The sequence below is a fragment of the Aplidium turbinatum genome, chromosome 11, assembly GCF_918807975.1.
Source record: "Aplidium turbinatum chromosome 11, kaAplTurb1.1, whole genome shotgun sequence".
Lineage (NCBI taxonomy): Eukaryota > Metazoa > Chordata > Ascidiacea > Aplousobranchia > Polyclinidae > Aplidium > Aplidium turbinatum.
The window spans coordinates 19911235-19935830 of NC_137482.1; the positions used below are offsets into that span (position 1 = coordinate 19911235).

A 24596-nucleotide genomic window follows, 5' to 3' on the forward strand; every position below is an offset into this window, starting at 1 on the left:
CGACTGAATGTAAAGATTTTTTTTGCCGGCACTGTATGTGGGTCTGGTCAATGGTCATATTCTGATCATTGCATGAAGACTTTCTCATGATGTTTTTTTTAGGACACTTAATGGCATACTGCAATGGAGGCGACTACTTTGTTTCTCTACATTCACCTGTCGTGTTTGCATCGTAGATTACATCGTGATTACATCGTAGGATACTACATACACAGTGGCTATTTGCACCGTATCTTATGAATATAGCTTTGGAGGCATAGCCTATGGTCGGGTGCAACTTATTTCGTCCCCTGAACACTTGTCCTCTGAAAAAATTGAGAAAAAAAATACATTACCTATACAGTTGAACTTCTTTTTGGATATTTTAGAGCGAGACTACAGAGTGAACTGCAAAACTCTTGCTTACAAAGGGATGCCACCGATGTCATCCCCTGAACACGTTGTACCATGCCAATGTCGTCCCTTGAAAGCAGTGTTGCCAAATGTTTAATTTTTTTGTCTATTTAGATGTAGGTAAAAATTAGGATTGTTCGAACAAACTTTTTCAAGTCGAAACGAAATTTTTGTCACCTTTTTCATTTTTTTAGCGAATATCTGAAGAAAAAAAAATGGGTGCAACCTAATTCGTACCATGAACAATTCGTACCGTCAGTTCGTACCTTGAAAAGATAGAGAGAAAAAATTTAAAAAAGCCGAAGTCGCTAATCGCAGTTTCCGCAAACATTTTAAAAGGATTACAGTATCGGTTAGGTATCGGTATCTGCAAACAAACTGAAAAGATCGCAAGGAAAAATAGAACATCGCTGATCGCAGTTTCTGTTTTTCCGCAGTTTCCGCAAACATTTTAAAATTTCCAGTAATGAACTTAAGAGTTTGCCGAAGTCGCTGATCGCAGTTTCCGCAAACATTTTAAAAAGGTTAGGGTTGATCGGAGTTTCCGCAAACATTTTAAAAGGGTTAGGGTGTTTCCGCAAACAAACAAACTGAAAAGATCGAGAGAAAAAAATAGAACATTGCTGATCGCAGTTTTCGTTTTTCCACAGTTTCAGCAAACATTTTAAAATTTCTGGTAATGATGCTAAGAGTTTGCCGAAGTCGCAGACCACAGTTTCTGCAAACATTTTAAAAGGGTTTAGGGTTGATCGGAGTTTCCGCAAACATTTTAAAAGGGTTAGGGTTGATCGGAGTTTTTGCAAACATTTTAAAATTTCTGGTAATGATCCTAAGAATTTTTGTTTGTTAGCGGAAAATTTTAAAATGTTTGCGGAAATTGCGATCAACGACTTCGGCTTTTTTTATTTTTTCTCTCGACCTTTTCAAGGTATGAACTGAGGGTACGAATGGTTCATGGTACGAATTAGGTTGCATCCAAAAAAAACAACTAGCCTAGAACTTAACTTTTATTTTTAAAATGTCAAATAAAATGAGTGGCTTTTAAAAATGGTAGCAGGCCTCAAAACATTTTTTCCGGCGGCCTAACGTGTCCGACTGAAGCAAGGTGTTTGGCGGCCATCGGAACTTCCACACGCATCAATAAAGTGTATTGTGATGTCAGTTGTGGCTTATTATCCTCAGAGGGTGCAACCTAATTTGTACGGTATGTCAGTTTGTCTTGAAAAGATCAAGAAAAAAAATTAAAAAAAGCCGAAGTCGCTGATTGCGGTTTCCGCAAACATTTTAAATAGATCATATTCTTGAAAATATATGGAAAGTAAAATCATTCATGTTTACATCAATTCAGCAACATGTCACCTTGAATAAATTTAAAAGTTGGTGACATCCGTAAGCAGCCCTTGAAAAATAGTTACGGAGAGACGTTTGATTAAGTTTTCGACTTGACATTGCTCCCTTTTCACTACAATATCGCAACTTATGACTGACCGCTGTAAAACGCCCGTTTTCGCGTTGCAGATGAAACAAAAGATGCGCATATTCCGCCTTTGATCGGGTTTCCATGGCAACGGTTGTGTGTGCACCATTCAGTTTGCGTGAGTCCGTTATTGCGTCGATTATGCGGCGTGTGCGCAATGCGGTTTGTACCAGCCCTTGTTGCGTTGGTTAGTGGTTACCTCGGGCCGAGACTTCAAGTTCATTTTCACAGCGAGCGATTCACTGCAGTGCAGAGGTTTCGACTTTCGAAAGCGACATCAAGTCTGTTTGCAAGCTTATAAAGCTAAACGCACGCTCCGTCTACGTAGCAAATTATGTTTTTTTTGGGTGCATTCAACATCTGATGACATTGAATCGACACAAAATGTTAGATTTTTGCTATGTCCCAGGCAGCAAAATCGATCATTTTTACATTGATTTAACATCTGCAGACGTTAAATCAATGTAAAAATGACAGATTTTGTTGTCTGGTGTGGGATTGTAGCATCGCTACTCGTTCTAGTGATTATTTATTACGAAGCTGTTGCGGTTTGCATTCAAAAAATGTTCTGCTGCCGATCGCTAGTTCATCTATTGTTTTGTGTATCAATACAGCATAAAAAGTTTCCCCCATGCAGAAATATGCGTGGGGGCCAGGCCCCACGGCTTAGGCGCGTATGTTCAAAATACATGTAAAAACTTACATACGAGTTATTAATTACGGAGATAGCATAAATTTGTTGCTCTAAAACAAAGGTTTTCCAGAATTTTGTTATTGCTTTGTGATTGTGACAAGCATTTCTATGGTAAACAAGTTTACCTCGCTTCCCACTTTTTTCTCCGCTATTGTCTTTTAAATACCGGCGCGCGTAGTCTTGCTCCTCCCTCAAGGGGTGGTAATTACACGCAATTCATTATGACGCAACCGAAGGCTTTAATTTATCACACGGCTCACCCAGACAGTAAAATCCGCCATTTTTACATTGATTTAACGTTTGCAGACGTTGAATCAATGTAAAAATGACTGATTTTGCCGTCTGGGAAAGGCACTCATAAAAATAAACACTGGAATAAAATGTAAACACAAGGTGAACACTGGATAAAATGCAAGAATGCGAAAGAAAGGATAGCCTATTGTGGAATAAAATACAAAATTCTCTAAATAAACAGAAGGCGTCCTTAGATTTACAGAAGGATTTTGTTGGATTACAGAAGGATTATATTGTTGGATTTTCAAAAAATTGCCAAATAGGGAACTAACTGATAAAGACTGTAGCCAAATAGGGAACTAGCCCAATCGGACTAGCCGAATAGTAGCAGACCCTGACTATACAGTAGGCCTACATGCTGTGTTACATAAAAGATATAAAAGTGTTTTTCTTAATTATTTGAATACAACCTACATCAAGATAACACTTTGCCAGACGGGTCTGCTACTATTCGGTGAGTTCGTAACCCTAAAACGGCAATGATAATTAGGCTACGGTACCCAATAAATTAAAAAAAATAATTGAAAAAATCACCGAATAGGGATCGGACTCACCAAAACCGCCATTCCGTTGCCAGACGCACTTTGAGCGAATTAAACAGAATACATCTGTGAACGAATTAACATAATCAGAAAAACTGTCGCAATCGCCGCTTTTCTCTCTACCAACACCAAGAGTCTTGGCCTTAATCGAAGACTAAAACGTAAAAAGAAGTCTCATGATTAAGGCAATTTTTTGTCACTAAAGTTACTTTTTTTTAGTTGTAGCCTACCAATTAACAAAAGAATTGTAGAACCAAACTACTACAATGCGACAAAAATACTATATATATATAATTTATCTTTATCAAGATATGGACTATATGAAGAAAAAGTTTAATTAAGTCATTGTAGCAATTAAAATTTTCAAGCAATTTTAGGATTATTTTTTTATATAATTGCTTCAGGCTTTCGCGGGCCGCACAGAAAGTTGTTTCGGGCCGTAGTTTTCTCACCTCTGTCTTCAAATATGAGTAATAAATTAGAGTTTTTTTAATTTGCTAAAATTTGAGAATTTCTCATAGTAAGTTTTCGTTTGTCAAAAGGAGATGTGACCACGTTTGCTAAATGAACTTGCATGTGATCTTTGTTTTAACACATTACATTTTTGCTATCAATTGACATGTAAGTTTGGTGGTTGTAAAAATTTACAAATATACTTGTTTTAAAAAATAATTTGATCAATGTACGATTTGAGTATGCAAATTTTTCTTTGTTTTATTGCAGTCGCCTTCATACATTTATTTATGCATGCGTGACTTTACGTTTTTTAAAAAGGTACAGAGCTGACCTTTGCACTATGCAGCATGCCTGAGTGCAGCTGCATATTGAGGCAAACATGCTCGAGTGAACATGTGGATTGTGGATATATGGTAAATATATCTTCACGATGGACTTAAATATCGCTCTTACCGGTATTTAGTTCAATTCGTAACTACAGTAAAACTCGGTTAATCCGGATCTTTGCTTAATCCGGATAAAACTGGAAGTACAAATGAACAAGTCTTGATAGAACCGTCATTGGTTAATCCGGATCTTCGCCTAATCCGGATGGAATCGCCGGTCAAATCGAATCCGGATTAACCGAGTTCTATATATTCTTCTAATCTATATTTTACAAGGTAAAGTAGGTTCTTGTGATCGATAAGCAGAAACTGCAGAAAGCCTTTGTCTTACTTCGTCAAGTGTTTGGCACTTAGGCTACAGTTTGGAGTTTGTCCATTTGTCATGGCTGGCACCGCTGCTGCTACACTTGGAGGGGATTCCTCTAGTGTTGTGGCAAGCAAGATGATCGAAAGTAATTTTTCTCCAATTGAGTCTTGGGCTAATCAATGCAGTGATGATGGTAGTGCCACTAAGTCAAGTTCTGATCAAGATAGAACAGTTGGAGACGAGCCTGTTGTGGAAAACACTAATGAAGAGGATGTAGAGAACAGTGATGAGGGTTGGAGCAAAGTGAGAAGCAAAGCAGAGAAACATGAAAATCGCTTTAATAGTAATCATTACAAAAAGCCATCGGATTATGGCGGGAGGTATTATGCATCCTCAAAAAGAAAGCCACCGCAACGTGAATATGGTCACCCTCGAAGTTTTCGAAAAATCCGTTCTGATCATGCCGAATCCAATAAGAAGGTGCCTCCTGCAGATAATGTTGAAGACAATGGAAAGACTGCTGATTCGCAGTCAAGTGCTGAATCTGTCCCTGACTCTGAATTGAAAAAGAGTGATGTTGATAATAAAGAAAAGCAAACTTACGTTGATGCTCCTGTGCCAACAGTGAACCCTTGGCAAAAACCCAAGTCTCCACCTGTCAATAAACCTAAAGAGAGTTCAAAACCAGGTCACCAAATATCTAAAAAGCCACTGCTTGAGCAAAAGCAAAAAAATAGGTCTGCAAGTCCAAAACCATCCAAGGCAAAAAACGCTTTTTCAACAAAGTCTCGTGGATGGGCACCAGTTAAAGTGGCTCATGAGACAACAACTATAAAGACTGTGCTCCCGACAAAAACCGATGAAGGTAACTGTCATAGATAGTTTTTTTAATTTTATTGCTCACCAAATCTGTTGACTTTATAGATGTTATGTTCAACTTTAACTAGTTATGCAAGGCTATATTATATTTTTCATCATTCAAAATATTATATGGTACAAGTAGAAGTAAATGTTGCATTATAATACAGATGGACTAGGCCTAGAGATGAGGTAAATAAAAATGGTATACTGATGTACTCATACATTAGCAGTTATCTCCATTCTCTGTAGTAAGAATTACAAGTCTATAAGTCAGTTTTACCTTAACAAAATGAATAATTATACTGTATGATATTGCAACATACCATATTGTAAGCTATCAGATTTTGTAGGTATTTTTGTTTTAATAACTAAAACCAGTATTGGTTATATAATTATTCAGCGCGACTATTGCCACTTGTACAAAGAATAAGATGCATGGTAATTGGTAGTTTAATCAAAACTAATATAGCTTATTGATTTCTCCCTGTGCTGGTTGTAAATAGTGAAACTTCTCAGTAATCGTGCTTTACTTTCAGATACAAAACAAGGTACTTCCTTGGACTCAGAAAACAATGATCAGGTGAGGTCAATTTGTATTCTGCACTATTTTAATACAAGAATCCATCTTATTATTATATATTCAACACTGCTGGCTTATTGAGCCTATTTTGACCACTCCAGAATTACTCCATTTATTTTAGTATTAAAAATAGACTACCTACTCAACAACCTAAAACCTTTTGTGCAATGTGCATTAGATTAGAATTATGCTATTCAGCTCAAGTCAAACTAAAATGGAATAATTTACAATAACTAGAAATCAAGTTAACTTGCATCAGATTAATTCATGTTTAATTGCCTTATTTATTTGCATACAAAACATGTGCATGTCTTGTATGTTTCACTTTGACTCTTAAAAATGTGCAGAATGTTACAACTTTTATTCAGAAGAATGTGGTTATTGCAATTTATCTTATAATGAAATATTTTGCATGACATATGCATAAGCATTTATAGTGAGATTGATTATAATGACAGTATCACTGTGCACATGGCTCAAATGGGTCTGCTACTATTCGGTGAATCCGATTCGGTGAGTCCGATTCGGTGAGTCTGATTCCTAACCCCTAACCCCAACCCCAAACCCCTAACCCTAAAACGGCAATGATAATTAGGCTACGGTACCCGATAATTTAAAAAAAAAATTGAAAAAATCCCCTGTTAAGGGATCGGACTCACCGAATCGGACTCACCGAATCAGACTCACCGAATCGGACTCACCGAAACGGGCCATTCCGGGCTCAAATTGTAGCCTTCCTGTTCAGAGTTTATTTTCAAATACATTTTGGCAAACTATACTTTCGGCAAAACCAGAAGTTAGAGAAAAAGTACGACTAACTACCATACACTAGTCTCCACTTATTAAGCCCATTGGTTAATAGACCCATGCTAATTAAGCCCAATTTGATCCGGCTCGAAATTACTGAAAGTATAGAAGTGGCGGAGAATCACCCCTTGCTTAATATGCCCATCTTGCTTAATATTATATGCCTAAAATCGTCTGGTCCTGAAGTGGGCTTATGGGGACTACTGTATGATAATAAAGCCCCTATTTATCCATCATATTTCAGAAAAATTGAAAAAATCATGCAGTGATGTGAATGGTTAAAATAAAACGGTATATATGTATATTATAGGCTGAATAGTTGGAAATGTCCAATTGTCCATCAAGAAGGTTTTTAAGAATACCTACTGTAGCTGACACTACATTTCAATGATTTCAAACCAATTGCAGGTTGATGCTAAATCTGGTTCAAGTGAGCCTCACCAGTCATGGCCCTCTTTAAAGGAAGCTGTCTCTCCTGTGAGTATATACGTTTTTTTGTCATACTTTTACCAGTTTGCTTTTTAAATATTAATACCAATTCAAGTGAAATAAAGATGGGGGTTTTTGTGTAGCCCTGTTGCTTGAATTTAGCATAACTATGCAACAGCTCTTTACATTTTACAAGGTAGTCCATTTAATGCAGCCATGTAGAATTTGTAGATGCACAGCCAACGGCATTGTTCCCCAAAGTCTGTTTTCCCAATATTGAGTGACAAAACAGGAACAAACTGTAGTAAAAGAACCCAGACCAGTTCAATTATACTTTTGGATACAAAGGTTGATGTTTAAGATTGATCAAGAAAAGATTCAGCAAGAAAATCTTGAGGTTTTGATCAAGAAAAGTTAAAATTTAAAAGTTGATTGTCAGATCACGGTATCAATTTTTAACCATAAGCGTTCGTTCAAAACATGTTTATTGTAATTTTTTCATGGTTAACAACCAAAATACGTTTTTTAGAGAAATAATATGCTACTGGCTTCATTTGAGTAACATTTGCAAAGTCAATTTTAATTTTTAGGCTATAGTATGTGCTAAAACAAAATGTGCCCAATTTTAGGTACCAAAAATAAGAACAATCGAAAAAAAGATACGTATTTGCCAAGTGATGATTAACTCAATGCTAAGTTTTCAAATTTTTACGTCTGAAAAAACTTCATACTGCTATTTACTTTTTGATGTCTTGCTGCATAAAAATACTTTAAATAAATTTGTAACCAACACCAAAATTTACTTTAACAAATTTGTGTTACGTTAACATTAATACTTGAATAGAGTCACATTATAGCTAATGTGGATGTTGCACTTTTTTCTATTGAAAAGTAACTTGAGATATATTTTTGACAGAGTAGCAAGGTGAACAATACTGAAATGCTTCATTTCATATGATTTTTGTATTTCAGCCATTGATGCATTCACCCCTTCAAGAAAGGTTGCCACCTAAAAGCCCAAGCCAAGATAACAATGTTAAACAAGTAAGTATCTACTGCCACAAATGGCACAAATGCATGTATTGAATAAAAGTATGATAATTTTTAGTGTTAATCGTTTCTCCCAGCGTTAGTTCAGATGTAGCATTAATACAGTAGTGTCTTAGTAACAATCATCATCCATTCAGTCGATTTCGATTTTTGGTCGCTCTATAAATCATGTCTCTCCACAGCTCTCAATGACAAAAATGTCCATTTCTTGTAAATTGGATGTTGTGTTGTGATTATGCTGATTGTCATTTTAAACCTGGGTTTCTATTTGTTAGTTCACCATGCGTATTTTACATTTGCATGTATTGTATATTTTTCAATAATTATTCTGTCTTCAGTTAACAATCTATGCTCAATCAAGAGTCTAAGCTTTGAAACGGTTACTCTCGTATGTTCGAGAGTTTAGTTTTGCGTATTAATTTTCTGTATATTTAACTGATGCGATTACCAGATAAAATGGCGTCATACAAATTTTTAGGAACCTAAGAAGCGTTACAAGAAAAAGGCCGGATCAGCTCGCTCAAGTGCAAGTCGTCATTCTGAGAAGCAAGCCGCCACTGACTCGGACTCGAGCAAGGAGAATGATTCGGACGGCCCACACTCACCAAGCACACCTAGCGGCAAGAAAAAGGGTGAATGATTTAGTAGATTTGTAAAAAAAAAACGATAATGAAAATACTTAGACTGCAAGTTTCTAAAATCACACAATTTCATTTTAAAATATAGTGTTTAAATGTTGTTTCAATCCACTTTCGCATTTCTGTTAGTGCAAAGGAGCTTGCGAATGCGAAGACGTTTGGCTTGACTAATAAATTATTCTCTAACAGTAAGGTGTTCGTTTTGCAGCCAACTATAAATATTGCGCTTGCCCATCAGTATCTTAAGACAGCTATGCATTCACGGCTTCACTGTTTTAACGTTTGGACAAGGGTTGTGTCAACACTCCGTGTTTGCTTTGTTCTGGAGTGTCTTCAGTGGTACAAGCTACGCACATGTCGAGAGGCCTTTCGTCCAGATCCATCGCTTGTCCGTGTTTCTTGTATCCTATTTTAAATATCACGAGACAAGTTTATAGGCGTTGTTTACACAAACTTGCATGTGGTTGTTCCAGTTGTGACACAAGCATGAGCCAGACGGCAAATCAACCGTTGTTTACATTGATTCAGCGTCTGCAAAGTAACGTTGTGCAGACAAATGACAATTCCCTAATGATTCGCTGCTGTGTGTGAACGGCTGAGTGCCTTGATAGCTCTTTTCTATCTTTCCATCGCTGCGGCGTTTCAAACGGTAGCCACTTTAACAAGTCGAAATTCTGCCACTGAAATTGACTACAATGCAACCGCCAACCAATCAGAACGTGTTATAAGAGGCTACCGTCCAATTGTGACCCTTCTAGCACTCATCCAGAGAGTTAATGCTTGTTTTGAACTTTATTTGGTAATTACAGAAGAAAAAGAGCAATAGCATTGGTGAGAATCGAACACGCGTCAATGAAATGACTACTTTCTAGCCCGAACCCTAACCCCTATGCCAACCAGCTGACAAAAAATCCATCACTTAATTTGCTTTGTATGATCTTCTTTTCGCCGTTTTTTACTTCACTTAAACCGTAGCTTATGATTGGTTGGCGGTTTCATTCTAATCAATTTCAGTGGCAGAATTTCGACTTGTTAAAGTGGCTACCGTTTCAAACGATGGCTATGTCGTTTCTGACTTTGATTCAACGTCTGCAGACGTTGAATCGAAGTCATAAACGACTGATTTTCTGCCTGGGTATGTACCAACAAACATGTAACTCGTACGAAAAACTAATGCTTTTAAAAGCAATTACCTAAGTGGAACTTGGGTGACAAGCTAAAGAAGTTAAAACAACTGAATGCGAAGTGTACAAACTCCTCATGGTCCAGTGAACATTTCGATAACTAAACGATTATGATATTCGGTGTCATAACAGAATTTCGGCATTGAAGATTAGAACTACTTTCGAAACCTTTGTGAAAACCACGAGTTCAGTTTCTGTATTTTCTAGTTATACTTGTCATAATAACAACAATTTGCTTCCACGTTATGTCCGATGGTGTCGATGCTTTTGCAGGAATTACAACGTTTGAACAACAAAAAAATAGAGCCGAAAATGCATTTACCACTTGAAACCTAATTAACCGTAGCTTCTTAAGCTTATGCAATCTTTGATTTTGACTCCGTTGTTTAGGCCGCCAACGCTGGCTCCCCATGCAGGTGGATGTGCGCTCTCGAAGGGGAAGAGGCCGGGCTCGTTCAACGTCCCCCAGAGGCATGGGTCGACCCTTCCGACACATGGATGGCGGTAGGTTTTGCTTTTGTTGTTATCTTATGTTTTTTTTTTCTTTTGTATATACTGTACATAATACTACATATGTTATATTTCTATTGTAATAAGAACCTTCTGATGATATCCCCCCTTTTAGGGTTAAACAGGCTGTAGATGTTTTAGAAAGTAATAAGTATATTTGTTATATATATAATTATATATAATTAATCTGTTTTTCTTAGTTAAAACCACAAAATAACTACGTTGGTCGTTGGTAATGACTTCGTCTTCCCGATACAGATTTTGTATGGAGTTTTTCGTCGCAAGCAACTTTATCAAGGCAAACTAGAACCTTTTTATTTTGTTGAGAAAACAGCTTCCTCTAACTGAGAAACCTATTCACTGCTCACAACAAGTAGTTGCAATGCAATGCCATTTTACAGTTTTCAATTGCAACTTAATTTTTTAAGATAGTGCTTTGTTGAAAAAAATTTAGTTTTTAAATAGATTTTTCGAATGGAAACGAGTCCTACATTGCTTTTCTCACTTGCTCTGCACAAATGTTTGAACGCTGCGTTGGTATAGGGCGAGGTGTTAGCTACTGTTGACTTGAACTTGAAGCCTTTCGGTGCTCTTTACAACATTTTAATCATGATTGCCAACGTCTGCACGATTGAAGTTTTGATTACAGTAGAAGAAATCAGATTCTGCTTTGACTCTCTGCCCATGCTTTGCCATCAAAATTATAGCTCGCATTACAGAGAGCAGAGCTAGAAAGTTATTGGGGATTCATCTTTGGAAGCACCCTGAGCTTTCACAACCTTTCATCATGAATGATATTAAGTGATCAAGAAGGAGCGAGTTGTATCGCCACAGATCTCGTTTTGTTTTCTTTTGATAAATACCTTTTGTATCATTTTTCCGGCAAAATAATCTACTTTCCTGTTATTATGTCGTTAGATTTACACGTAAAGCGGGTTTCAGTGTGAGAAGTGTCTTTTACGAGAAGATGTTTTGTGCGAACTGCGAGTGGATGTTTTCTCTGCGTACATAAAAGCCCTCGTAGTAGCTTAGTATGAGAAACAAAAGTTTGCTAGTGTTTTTGCCACTTTTTCAGTACAATTGTTTAAGAGTTTTCCTAACTAAACTGTTGTTTCAGAAGTACAATGTGCAGTTGTGCACACCAGTTAACAATGCACACCAGTTAACAAAAGATACAAGAAATGAAAACTTAAGTTCACTACTTGACAACTGCCTGATTTTAGTTCTTTAGTATAAAACTAACTGACGAAATCCGTTCTTTTAGTTTGTTTTATCGCTTGAAGATATTAGATCTGAGACAAAAAGAAGATTGCTGTGAGGTGATCGAAAGCCAATCTAACCACATCGACAAACAGAGGCTGTCACTTACGAAGCAAACTATCCTACTAGTTTTTAGCTTCGCGTCATTTTTTATTTACTTACTTTCGTATAAAACACACTGTAGGAATAATGTAGCGTTTTATTCTAGTAAACAATCAAATATCTATTGTAAAGATAGCGTAACCAAATAATTTTTTCTCAGTGTGGCTCTATTCTTAGACTACTGTTAAACAGAAAAGATAACATTCCAATTTAGTATTTCGTGGTGACGTTTTGTGTCAATGCGCATTTGTACATGTGCAATCAATGAAAGAATCAGTTTAGGAAATTAATAATTCAACAAAGATAAAATTTTAAAGCATCACTGCAAACGACTGAACGACCCTAATAATTCAGGATACTGTTCACTGTGGTGTCCGACGTGTTTTTCGTAAACAGTTGTTCGTAAAACAATTGTTCGTAAATCTAATTCTTTGTAAAACAATGTTCATAAAGCATTTCTTCGTGCATGCAATTGGGAATTGATGTATACCAACAAATGCTTTACGAAGAATTGTTTTAGGGATTTAATTTTACCAATTACTGCTTACGAACAATTGTTTTACGAACAACTGTTTACGAACAATTTACCTATAACCGTTCACTGTTCAGGCTCTTGCCGGCAAACGGAATTGCCTGAACGACGAAAATACGGTTGCCTTGTATTTGAATTCTAAACTCGGATCGGTATTGTGAAGTATTCGATCTTTTCATTTGCGAGCAATCAACTTTTTTTCAGTTGACATCAAATTCCACCATCAGAATTTGCTTTTGCACTGCATCTGCAGTGATAGAACACACGTTATTAAACGTTTTTTCTATGTTTCCAGGCCGTGGCAACAATCGCAGTTACAACAACAACATTGGAGACGGAGAACGGGAGTGGACGCAAAAACGCTGGAGCAACAATCCACGCTCGGAGTGGGATCACTACAATCGTCGTGGAGGACGCGGAAGAGGAAGAAGTCGAGGAAGAGGAAGGGGATCCTTCCGAGGAGGATCTCGCGGGAGACCAGGTGGCTGTTAAAAATAACGGATTTGTAGGCACAGACACTGCAGACGTTGAATCAATGTAAAAAACGACTGATTTCTGAGTAGGGTAGGCGCCCATACTGTGGCGCCGGGTAATGTCGACACTGGTGTGTATAAAGTGTATTTTATGCGTGCTTGGTGTTTATATGCCTACTTATACACTATATTGTCATGATATTTTATACGTTTAATAGGTTTAATTAAAACGTTTGTGTCCAAAACTATTGTCAAAAACGTAAAAAATGGAAAATCTTTTGAAATAACCATAATTCGTTAAATCGTCCCGTGCCAAACTCTGGGTGCCCGCCTGATATGCGCCTGAAAATAAGTAGACCCGAAAGGTTTAGGTGTTGTTCAAACGGAATTGTTTTGTTTCTTTATTAATGGATTTTCATGCTAAAACGTTTAGGTTTGTTTTATAGAAACAATTCCAGATGACAAAACGCATTAAAATCTAAAAAAGCATGAAGTACTTTAAAACTCCAACTGCCTGGCCTTGTTTCATGCTAAGTTATCAATCATTAAGCTTCGGTGTTGCGTTGGAAATTGCCTTGGCTCATCAAAGTCATCATGCTTATGTTTCGATCTATTTTCCGACCATCGCTCGCAGAGTTTAATTTTAGTAGAACGGTGTATAGTTTGGTCATGACTTTACACTTCCAACACTGAAAATCGTAAACCTTGTGTTATTCTGTTCCATTTTCGCCCAGACACCAAAATCCGTTATTTTTACATCAATGTAAATGTGACGCATTTTACTGTCAGTGTCTGGGCACAACTGCCATCTTGTCCCTGCAGGAGTGCAAGATGTTTTCCAACTTAAAAAAGTGAGATAAATGTATTTAACGCCGTTACGTTAATTCGCATCGCAGACAAAGGATATGCCTATGAGGACGGCGCACCAACAAATCCATTGGTAGTCTATGACTCTATCCCTCCTATGAATTTGGACGGTTTGGGTCAAGCAGCGTTGATTGAAGATAGGATGCAAATCTTCATTCCAACTGAAGGCTTCGTGGCAAATGTCGACTACATTAAGTGGCAAATGTAAGAAAGTGTTGTTTTTCAATAAACCATTGCTTAGCGTAGCTAGTTTTTTTTTTGTTTAAAACAGCTTTACTGTTCAGACTTCACTCCGTATTAGGATTTTAGCCTGTTGTCAGCAATTTAGTTCACTTTTCCTTGAGCTTGTCAATTCCTGGCTTAACCATATGGAAGGTTGATTTCCTTCATGTTAAAACATATGGACGCGTGAAAGGAAGCTTTCAAGCAGTCGAGACTCGATCTCTTAGTTTTACTTCTGTTTAAATATCCACTATTTTTTAATTAAGGACACCTTTCACTTTGATAAAGTTATTTTTAACATGTTATGGATATTAATACACAGTGACTATACGATCAGCTGTTTTGAGCTTTGTAAGTGCCAACAACCACATATGGACATCGTAGATACTTAAGTGCGTTCTTGTTCTTACAAAAGCACTTGCAGATTATATTTGTTGCAGCGTACTGTTTATTAATTACACCGAGATTAAAACTGCTAAAAATATCTTGAGTTTGTCAGTTCAAACAGTGCTGATAAAACTAATGTGTTATGTTTCGCAGAGAATATTACTTCAGTCCGGAAAACTTGGAAGGAGATTTCTTCCTGAGAAGAAAAGTACGTTACAAATGCAATTCCTAGAAATCCTTTCAATTTAAGAGAAAAGAGCCTTCAGTTCAGAAATTCAAACGCTACTACCTTATCTTTGATACGGATTAAACTGCAATTTTGAAGATGAAAATAGTTCTGTTCAAATAGCTTGTAACAAGCAAATCCTTTAAAAAAAAGCATAATTGTTTTGTTTACAAGTAAACTGTTTACATTTTGAGCGTAGGCATGAATTAATAATGCAGTGTTGAACCGAGCTGTTATTCGTTTAAACAGCAGCGTGGGCTCGTATCTCATTACTTCGGTCACCGAATGCTCAGCGAGAGTGCTAACCACACACTGCCCGCTGTACTTGTGCATGGCCCAGACAGCAAAATCCTTTATTTTTACATTGATTGTTAAACCAGTGGAGTTAACGTCCGCAGACGTTAAATCAATGTAAAAATGACGGATTGTACTGTCTTACAAAGCACAATTAATTGCTTGCGCCCTGGTGCTGTTGGCACTCCTTGTTTTATCAAATACTTCAAATTGAGAGTTCTACAACTACGGAGCTCGCAAACAGCTGGCCAACAAGCAATTGCATTGGCGCATCGTAGTAGTGCATTGATTTCCGCACTTGTTAAAGTTTGATCGGGGTGGTTCTTATGTTCAGCATTTGGGCTACAAACAAAAGTAGCTATTTGAATCAGATATTTTGACCAATTTTGTAAAAAAAAAAACATCATTTCGCAAGTCTTCAACCTCCAGTCAAGAAGAATTTATCACATCTGGTTTTTCTTGTATAGATGGATGCGGACGGATTTATACCCATGGAATTTATTGCGAGCTTTCAACGCGTCAAAGCCCTAACCACGGACATAAGTTTGATATACGAGGTAACTGTTGAACGTTTTTCAATTGGCATCGCTTTGAATCTTTGCCGTGAAGTTTATGTAGCTACATTTTAATTGTTTTGATTGTGCATTGGCTTATTGGTGTGGTGTCGTGACAATTAACTCACGGGATTTATCTTGTGTGATTTGAATTGACGCATAACCTACTCATCTATGTTAATTTATATTCTTATAAGTTTCACAAAGCTAAGCCATCCCTATATCAATCATCTCAGGTATTTTCAGTAAAAAATTCGTTGCCTCTGTGATTGCAAAGCTGCTTCACAAGTTACGTTTTTCAGTCTGTGAAAGACAGCACGGTGGTGGAGATTGTTGATGACAAGGTGAGATGTAGAAGCAATCCTTCGGAGTGGGTGATCAAAGGCAGTCCCGGTGAAGAGAAAAACGGGATGCAGGTTCCTACTGGAAATTCTTCTAGCATCCATGCCCCAATCATCGTCAGTCTCAGTCCTACATCCAGTGTGTCTGATGATTTTTCTCACTCACTTCCCGGATCCGAGAGCAGATCTGCAGATGATGCTCACCTGACTCCTCCAGCAAAGGAAGAAGTCGTCGCTCACTCAGAGTTGTGGAAGTGGGTTGATGCTCCGGTTTTTGTACCCGGAAAACCGTTTGCCCCATCAGCAGAAGTCGAAGATTCACCAAATCAAGGTACATTTAACTCCTCACAGCTGAACGTACTCACCTGTGGAGTATACCATTGTTTTGTCCCGGATTGGTGTTAAAATAAATCCCATTTGTCCGCAGTTGCTATACACCGCTTCCATACTGATTTTTAATGTTGATTAAATTTTTGCCTGTGCTAAATGTTATAAATTCAATGGACAAGTTGCATCAATCGTTGTTGCAATTCTACATGTTTATTTGAATCTTTTTTTGTCGTGACCCAGCTTACACTTGGTGGTTATTGATCTAGGTTAAAAGGACGGGAAGGCAAGGAAGCCCATCTTTGTGTCCACTCTGGCATTACACCTTGTCCTGCCAAAGACCCAGCCGCACACTCTTGGGCAGTGGCGAATGGGCGCTCTTTCGAATGGCGTTCTAGGGCTCTCACCACTGGCACTCAGCTATGCTTTCAACGACCCGTTTAATTCTTCACTTTAATCAAACCGTGGTCGTTGCAGAGACAGATAAACAAGACGAAAAAGTAAAGGATCAATCCTCTGATGATGGGATCAAACAAATGGAAGAGAAGTCCGACATCCCTGATGTAGACTCCCTTCAGGATCAGCCAGAACTGACTTCAAGCTCACCAAAACAAAGACACGGATCGTGGACGGAAGTAAAGCACAGGACGAATAGAGCAAAAAAGGTTTGTAATTGAAGTAACTAATTTTTCGCATTTTATTGTAGTTTTGTTACATTCCTTTTATCTTACCCAGCATCACACTTCTTTAGAATTATGGAAGTTCGTTGGGTTATACTATAAAGCAAAGTTCAATTATTGTAAGCTATACTTTTGGCTTGGATTCTCACTTTTATGTTGAAAAGAATTAACAAAAGCAGCCTTTCCTTGCAATTAACTAAACGTCAAATGTGGTTTCTCACTTGAAAGAGTTTGTTTTGTACGGTTTGTACTTTCTGTGTGATTTTTTAATAGGTTTATTCCAGAAATTCAAGTAAAGGTAAATCAACTCATCTGGGTAACATCAAAAGAAGAGCTAAGGAAATTGCCATGGGTAGTTTTGCTAGGTTGTAGCGACAAAGACTTTCTAGTTTCTAACCAACTACTTACACCAGGGGTCGGCAACCTACGGCCCGCGGGCCGGATCCGGCCCGCCAAGCAAAATTATCCGGCCCGCAGCATTTTTGCAAATTGTAGTTGGCGGGCCAAAACGAACATCCCATTATTTTATGCTGCCATTTGGTTTTACATAACAGAATTAAGATTACTAAATGTTATGTAAAACTTTCGCAATTTTTACTTTTCCATATTTATCCGTAACGCTCACTTGTAATCACGTAGCCTGTGTACTTATGCCGCAACAATGCTTAGTTAGGGCATTGTCGCCATTTTGAATTTCCTTGATATTCTTTCTCTGCGAACTGCATTTTAGAGAGAGCGACGTTGCAGGCCTGACAGATAGTTTGATAGATTTGAAGTTTTAAGAATTAGTTTGTTTGAAGGTTGATAATTTAGAAATATGTGTAGCTTAGGAAGCAGGAATTGGCCTTTTTAGTGACAGCCGGTCCAGACTTTTAAATTACTTTATTTTTTAGAGTTATAATTTACTCCCAGTTCCATTTTTCCGTTTTTTTCAACAAGTGATTCTTGTCTTTGAAGAATTTGCTGCTTGTTAGAATCCACCAAGCATAGGAAATTATCACAAAGCGCCTTTGTACCCGCGACCTATCGATCACGGGTCGCTTTGTTATAGTAAACTAGGTTTGGGGCAAAATTTAGCTTAAGCTTGCAGAAGGTAGCATCAAGGTACTTGGCAGTTTCACCTTGAAGTCCGGTTATATTAGCCTATTTACTGCATGCTAGTTGCAGGCTACATGAGTTGCGTTAGTAATAGTCAATTAACCGTATATTTAACGGCAAGTTGAGAACACAACTTACTGATGACCACTTGCAAGATGTTATGATTCTTGCCTCATCCAACCTATCACCTGACCTTCAGAAACTTTCTAGCAGGAAACAACATCAAATATCACATTAATGTTGTGCTGTCAATAAATAAAGTACTTGGTGTTTTTCGTTACCAATTGTTACTAATTTTCTTTATATTAATCTATATAAGCCTATAGTAGCTAAATATGGAGATACTCTGATAAGAACGCCAATTTTAACAATATTATAAAAAGTAAAGAAAACGGAAGTGCAAATGGAAAACTTGTACGGCCCGTTGACATCTGCGCAGTTTTGTTTTGGCCCGCGACTGAAGAAAGGTTGCCGACCCCTGACTTACACCATGTGAAAGTGATTTTGGGTATACTATACTAGGGGTACCTGACTTGCTGCTACCCATAGTTTTGCATTGTACCCAGACTAGGGACCAAACGAGATTTCCATGACACGACTATTGCTATTTTATAATTAATGGCAATAAAATAAAAACACTTCTGTTGATCTTTAATCTTCTACTTGGTTTGCAGTCACACAAATTTGACGGATCTGATCACGTGACAGAAACAGAAAAGGCGAACGAAGATGACCTTTCCTTACCAGGTGATGACATGGCATTGACAACTTGCATCCGTGCTCTTTTGCTTCAAAAATGTCCCAAAAAGCTTTTTGTCTCGTGAGATTAGTTTTTGTTTTATTCTTACTCTTAAACATGTATATGAACACAAGTGGAAGTGAGAAGAATAGTGGAAGTATGGCTGGTTTGGTGTGCTGAAATTTTGTTCATTCAGTACACAACCATATGCAGATTAATACTAAAAGTAATTTCACTGAAGACGTTTTTCAATCATTCGCATGTTTCAAAAGCTTTGATTGTTATTTTGCAATTTTTTTTTCTTTCACAGTCTGCCTAAGAGGAATATTGATGCTTACCAGGTTCTTTGTAAGAAAATATGTTTCTAGAATTTTTGTCTTGTAGATATTGCATCAGCTGCAAAACCTGCTGCAGAAGACACTAGAGAAGAGCTGGACTTCATGTTCGACCATGAGATGGATGAGTTAAATGTCACCAAGAGGAGCTTCACCAAATACGAGTCCGACTCCGAAGATGAAGTTACTGATGCTGACATCCGCAAGATCATCATTGTCACCCAAGTACGACGCCTGTCGATAGAGTATCTCGTTTGCAAACCGCCCTAACATCCAATAATTATATGTTGTAACACCGAAGAATTATTGTCAACAGTAATGGTTTCAAAAAAACAACTGTTACCGAAGAAAGTTTCTTTGGTAGAAATGTCATCCAAATTCTACGGAACTGTGACCCTTTGTCTTGGTTTAAAAATAAATAAGGTAATTATTGTTAGTTTATTTTTCTGACTAATCTTGACGTGAAATTTATTATCTTCAGACTCCCCCAGCTTTCCGTAAGCATCCCGGAGGTGATCGGACTGGAAGTTTCACATCTAGGACCAAGATAACCCAAGAGTTGGCGAAAGTCATCAACGATGGTTTGTTTTGCTACGAGCAGGAATTATGGGATGAAGAAGACATAGAGATGGAATTAAAGGTTTGAAGATGCTTCAATTTCCTCCCTTTTTACATCTCATGGTTGTATGGATCTGATTATTTGTTGTATTTTTTTCCAGGACTTCCGAGCTCCTTACACAACTCTTAACGTTATAAGTCAAGAGGACTTTCGAGGCATGAAAGGACATCAGAGCGTCGAAAACCAGGAGTCAATGTCCTCTCCATCTCCTCCTTCCTCTTCAGTGATCCGGGAGCCCCCAGTGGATCAAGGTGCTGAATTGTTTGATAAATTTGAAAAGTTGCTGTAGTTTTATCCTGAATCAGTTAAAGTTGCTTTATTGCGTTAAATTTTTCATACTTTCCCAATTAAGAAAACTGCTTATCCATGCCTTCCAAATACAGCATCTCGATCAGCCCCTGCTGACATGGACATCGTGACTCCCGGTGGACGCCCACGAATTGCTCCAAGAACCCCTCATCACAAAGACTCCAAGACAGCGCCTCGCTTCTATCCTGTAGTCAAAGAAAACAAAGCCCCAGACCCACAGGTGTGAAAACAATTACAAATTCCTCCCTGTTGTTTAGTATGTAAAATCATAGACTGTTAATAAATAAAATCAATGAAATATAATAACCAAGTCCCCGTTTATTAAGCTCACCCCGAAATCGGACGACTTTGGGCTTATTAAGCGGGTGGTCCTATTTAGCGGGAGGCGGTTCTCTACCACTCCTATACATTTAGTAATTCTGGACCGAACCAAATTAATGGACTTAATAAGCGGAAACTACTGGTAGCCTATTGTATAATGAATAAAGTATAACCAAACACTGGTTTAGCAGTTTAAGCTATATTGATATTTTAACTTTTTTTCCTTTTAGACACCAAGAAAACGAAAAACCCGACACAGCAGTCATCCGCCCGAAGAAAACCACGTCGGTTGGGTGATGGACATCCGGGAACATAGGTCGAGATCCAGGGCGTCTTCAACCAGGTAACTACTCATAAAAAGACAATTTGTTTTGGGCCTTTCGATTGCGACCATACCCAGACAGCAAATCAGTCGACTGATTTGTTGTCTGGGTAGCTCTCCGCTCATGCTGACGAATCATCAGCCTCGATTTTTACTGTTGGTGCTTTTTGTGTGTACATACATTGTGCTGGTTTGGTACTATGGAAGCCTGATTACTGTGTGTTGAGTACTGTTCCATAGCTTGTGGTGTAAAAGTTGGATTATACCTTTTCTCATCGTTCTGGCGCTAGATTTACGTTTATTTAATGTAAATCCAACGTTTCAGCGACCGTGGCCTGTTCACTCACCAGGGGGAGGCCTCGTATGCGATGACCGGTACAACCCCTGTCATTCTCCCAAAATTCGAGCATCCCTCCCACGCCTTGTTGAAGACGACCGGCTTCACTCAGCAGGCGTACGGAAAGTACCACAGCAAATGTCTCCAAGGTATGATATGCGTCCAAGCTTTTTGTGGTTCTTTAATGATTTTTGCAGGGCTTTTTTCGGTGGTTTTTGAGCTATACATTTGCAAGCAATACTTTCACCATTTTTGATTTTGAAAAGGTCTGGAGACTGACGTGGTTAAGGTTTCGGGTAAAAACTTGACGCCCAGATTTTTAAGACGTCATAACGATGTGAAACACAGCTCTCCGGGATTTTTATGTAACTTATTAAGACCAATATAACCACATAGAAGATACAATCCTCCGCGGTGTCAACGTTTCACCAGTTGACTTGCGCACTTCAGACAAGACCGATCGAGTTTTTCACTCCACTGATTACTTGTGATGCAAAGGTCTACACTGCCAAGTGAAAGCGATTATCAGCAACAAGGGAAGAAGTAAATGTGTTCCACGCTGTTTCTGACCTTGTTTTATTCAACTCAAATCCCGTTTCCCGTTCAACTCTCATCCCGTCTCCGTTGCATCGCGTGAACAACGCTCCTCGTTTTTGCAGACCGCGAAAGAGCAGGAATCGGTCAATCTCAAGAGATGAACACTCTCTTCCGATTCTGGTCCTTCTTCTTGCGGGACAACTTCAACAAAAAGATGTACGAGGAGTTTAAGAAGTTAGCCATGGAAGACAGTGAACACGGATACAGGTGAAAATGTTTGGTCAAACCTTACATTTGTAATGTATAAATGATTATATTATTATTTAATGCATTACTGCCCATCTCATGGATCTATTAGTTGTTCTAATTCGATAATGCTTACTATCTGGAACAACGAAAGGTTTGTATTGGAATGACAACTGTTATGTGTGTGCATGTAGAGAGGTAAGGAAGTGTTTCAGGTTGTAAAACCGGATTCGGCTCTTTATTTGAGTTAATAGCATCGAGTTCGCAGCAGGAAAATGGAAAAATGACTTTCCAAAAAATATATTTCATAGATTAGTCCCATATTGAAAGAGATTTTCATTTTGCAAAAGTTTGTGCAAAATTACAATTTTGACTAGTGGAAAAGTGCGGCATTTATTCTGCCCTATGAGGTAGTCTAGCTTTTTAGTCACCAATGCAGCTGAAATGAACGAACTATCTTTAAACGCTTCATCTATCCCAAATTTGGTCATATACTAAACCCAAACAACAATTCAATCGTTTTTTTTTACATTAATCCAACGTCTGCAGACATTGAATCAATATAAAAAAGCCGACTGATTTGCTGTCTGGGAAGATATCCGCTGTCACTTTCATGCTCTTTGCAATTCAGGTACGGGTTGGAGTGCGTGTTCCGCTTCTACAGCTACGGCCTTGAGAAACGCTACAGATCGGAGTTGTTCAACGAATTCCAGGATGCAGTCAAACGAGACTACAACGAAGGTGAGTTAAAGTTTTTACATTGATCCGACGTTAACAGATACGAAAATCATGTAAATATTTTGTTTCATTGTCGATATCATGTTTCTTAGCGAGGTGGAAAATTAAATTGGTAAAAATTGACAAAATTTATCATTGGTTGGCATTTGTTTAGTATTGCATGCAATTACAGTAAAAATCCAAATATATTAATGAACTTATTGGTCACGCTTCGGTGGTGTTGTAGCAAACGTCAATTGCCCTGGACAACCTGTCGTCAGCCGCCACGTCAGAGAGCGTCACAAACAGCCTCAGGCGTGTCCAAAAATACTTTGCTCTATTCAAAACATCGACTTGTCGACATCAGTGGTTACCACTTACCAAGGTCGGATATGCACCGACGATAAACCTGAAAAACTGTCAAAATCTAAAATCGCTGCTAAAAACAGTCGAGCAATTGTGTGCCAACTAGCGAAGTGATTCTTGTTACAACTTCTACAAACTGATATCAAAATGACCAATTTGGTAGGCAACCTCTTCATCAAAATTACATTTTCTTGTGGGTTGCACAAGGGTTTCGAATCCATTCACCAGTTCAACATACATTTGCTTGTCTGGGAAGGAGCCGATGTTTAATGTTTATCCTTCAACTGATATCGATACTTTGCGTCGAATCAACGCGATTTGCTGCTGTGTCAATGCAGTGATATGGCAGTTTTGTTTCGTTACGTTTGCTTTAGTAGTTCAGTTAAATTAATCCGAAAAAATAGTTCAGTTGGCAGTGTCTTGAAATCAGGTTTTTCACGTTGTTTCTTTGCACCCAGGACAATTGTACGGGTTGGAGAAGTTTTGGGCTTACTTGAAGTATTCGAATCATTGCCGAGATCCAGTCGACCCTTGCATCAAGCAGTGGCTTGAAAGGTTTCAAAAACTAGAAGATTTCACAGTGCTTGTAAGTGGAAAAAACGTTTATCATGTTTCAAAACCTTTTATTTTTGTGTTTCGGTAATAATTCACAGTGCGTGTGTAGCTGCTGAATCCATACTTTGTATTCGCACATAGCCCATGGGCCATGGATACTTTGTCAAACAAACGACTAAAAAATTGATGTGAAAGCTTTCTTGTTTTCTTGTCTTGGTTAGCTGGTTGAGTAGTTTATTTAACGGCTTAATCGCTTTTTGCAGCCACCTGTTCAAGAAGAATCTACCAAAAGCTCCATACCCGACACCAGTGCCAACAGCAGTGGTGTGTCCAAAAAAGAATCTGGTAGCACTCTTACTGAAAGCAGGAAATCGAAAAGCGCGGGAAAAAAATTTGAATCTGACAAAAAGTGCTAACGAAAGCTAGAGACCATCCGAATGAACGCTCCCTCGGTCTGGTTTAATCCTTGCTTAACCGGACGACTGTTCAGGGCCGGGATAATCGCCGGATTGCAGAACCGCATGGAAAGCCGGCTACGCTTTATGCCCCAATGCTATGGATAGGCTGGAAATGGCATCGAACAAATTTTACAAATGTTTGTGTCGTCATCAAGCATCATCGAAAAGGAGACAATCAACGTTTTGTCGTCATTGTTTCAAAGACACTGTGAGTGCTGTACCAGCCAATCACGCATCGAGTATAGGTCACGTGAGAAAAAGAATAAAGACTTGTGCAGTTTCGAAATTTGGTTCTTCATATCAATCATGATCGTAACAACAAGCTGTCTTGTCCAACATCCCTGACAGCAAAATTCGTCATTTTTACATTGATTCAACATCTGCAGACGTTGGATGTAAAAATGATGGTTTTTGCTGTGGGTTATTATTAGCGGGATCACAAACGTGTGTTTTATGTACATTACTAGACGTCAAAACGATGAAAATTGATTATTTTTGCCAACTTTGCCATGAATCAATATCAAGTGTGACTTACGCCTGCTCGTGCCAATTCTAATCAGCAAAATACGTCTTTTTTACATTGATTCAACATCTGCAGAACGTATATGCTTGAAAAAATTTAGTTTGTGTGACGTAACATAACAAAACATTGTCGAGAAGGAGCGATCTTCCTGGCGTCAGCACTACCTGACTACTCACTATAGAACAGCGAGCATTGTGTTTCGCTGACCATACCGGTGTAGCCTCCACACCAGCCATCAAGA

The 24596-nt window shown here is 38.2% G+C and overlaps 1 protein-coding gene across 1 annotated transcript; it reads left to right on the forward strand.

Annotated features, from left to right (window-relative positions):
* Positions 1 to 5402: 5402 nt before the first annotated feature.
* Positions 5403 to 24596, forward strand: LOC145779512 (la-related protein 1B-like). The gene is made up of 23 exons (XM_082591120.1): positions 5403 to 5414; positions 5947 to 5990; positions 7206 to 7274; positions 8199 to 8270; positions 8755 to 8908; positions 10489 to 10602; positions 12798 to 12983; positions 13872 to 14046; positions 14605 to 14659; positions 15439 to 15528; positions 15828 to 16197; positions 16671 to 16858; positions 18646 to 18718; positions 19095 to 19270; positions 19527 to 19685; positions 19765 to 19915; positions 20048 to 20193; positions 20525 to 20637; positions 20942 to 21102; positions 21613 to 21757; positions 22368 to 22477; positions 23278 to 23405; positions 23638 to 24596. Exons 4-23 carry the CDS (start codon positions 8205 to 8207, stop codon positions 23788 to 23790), a joined length of 2913 nt encoding a protein of 970 aa, XP_082447246.1. The 5' UTR covers positions 5403 to 5414; positions 5947 to 5990; positions 7206 to 7274; positions 8199 to 8204; the 3' UTR covers positions 23791 to 24596.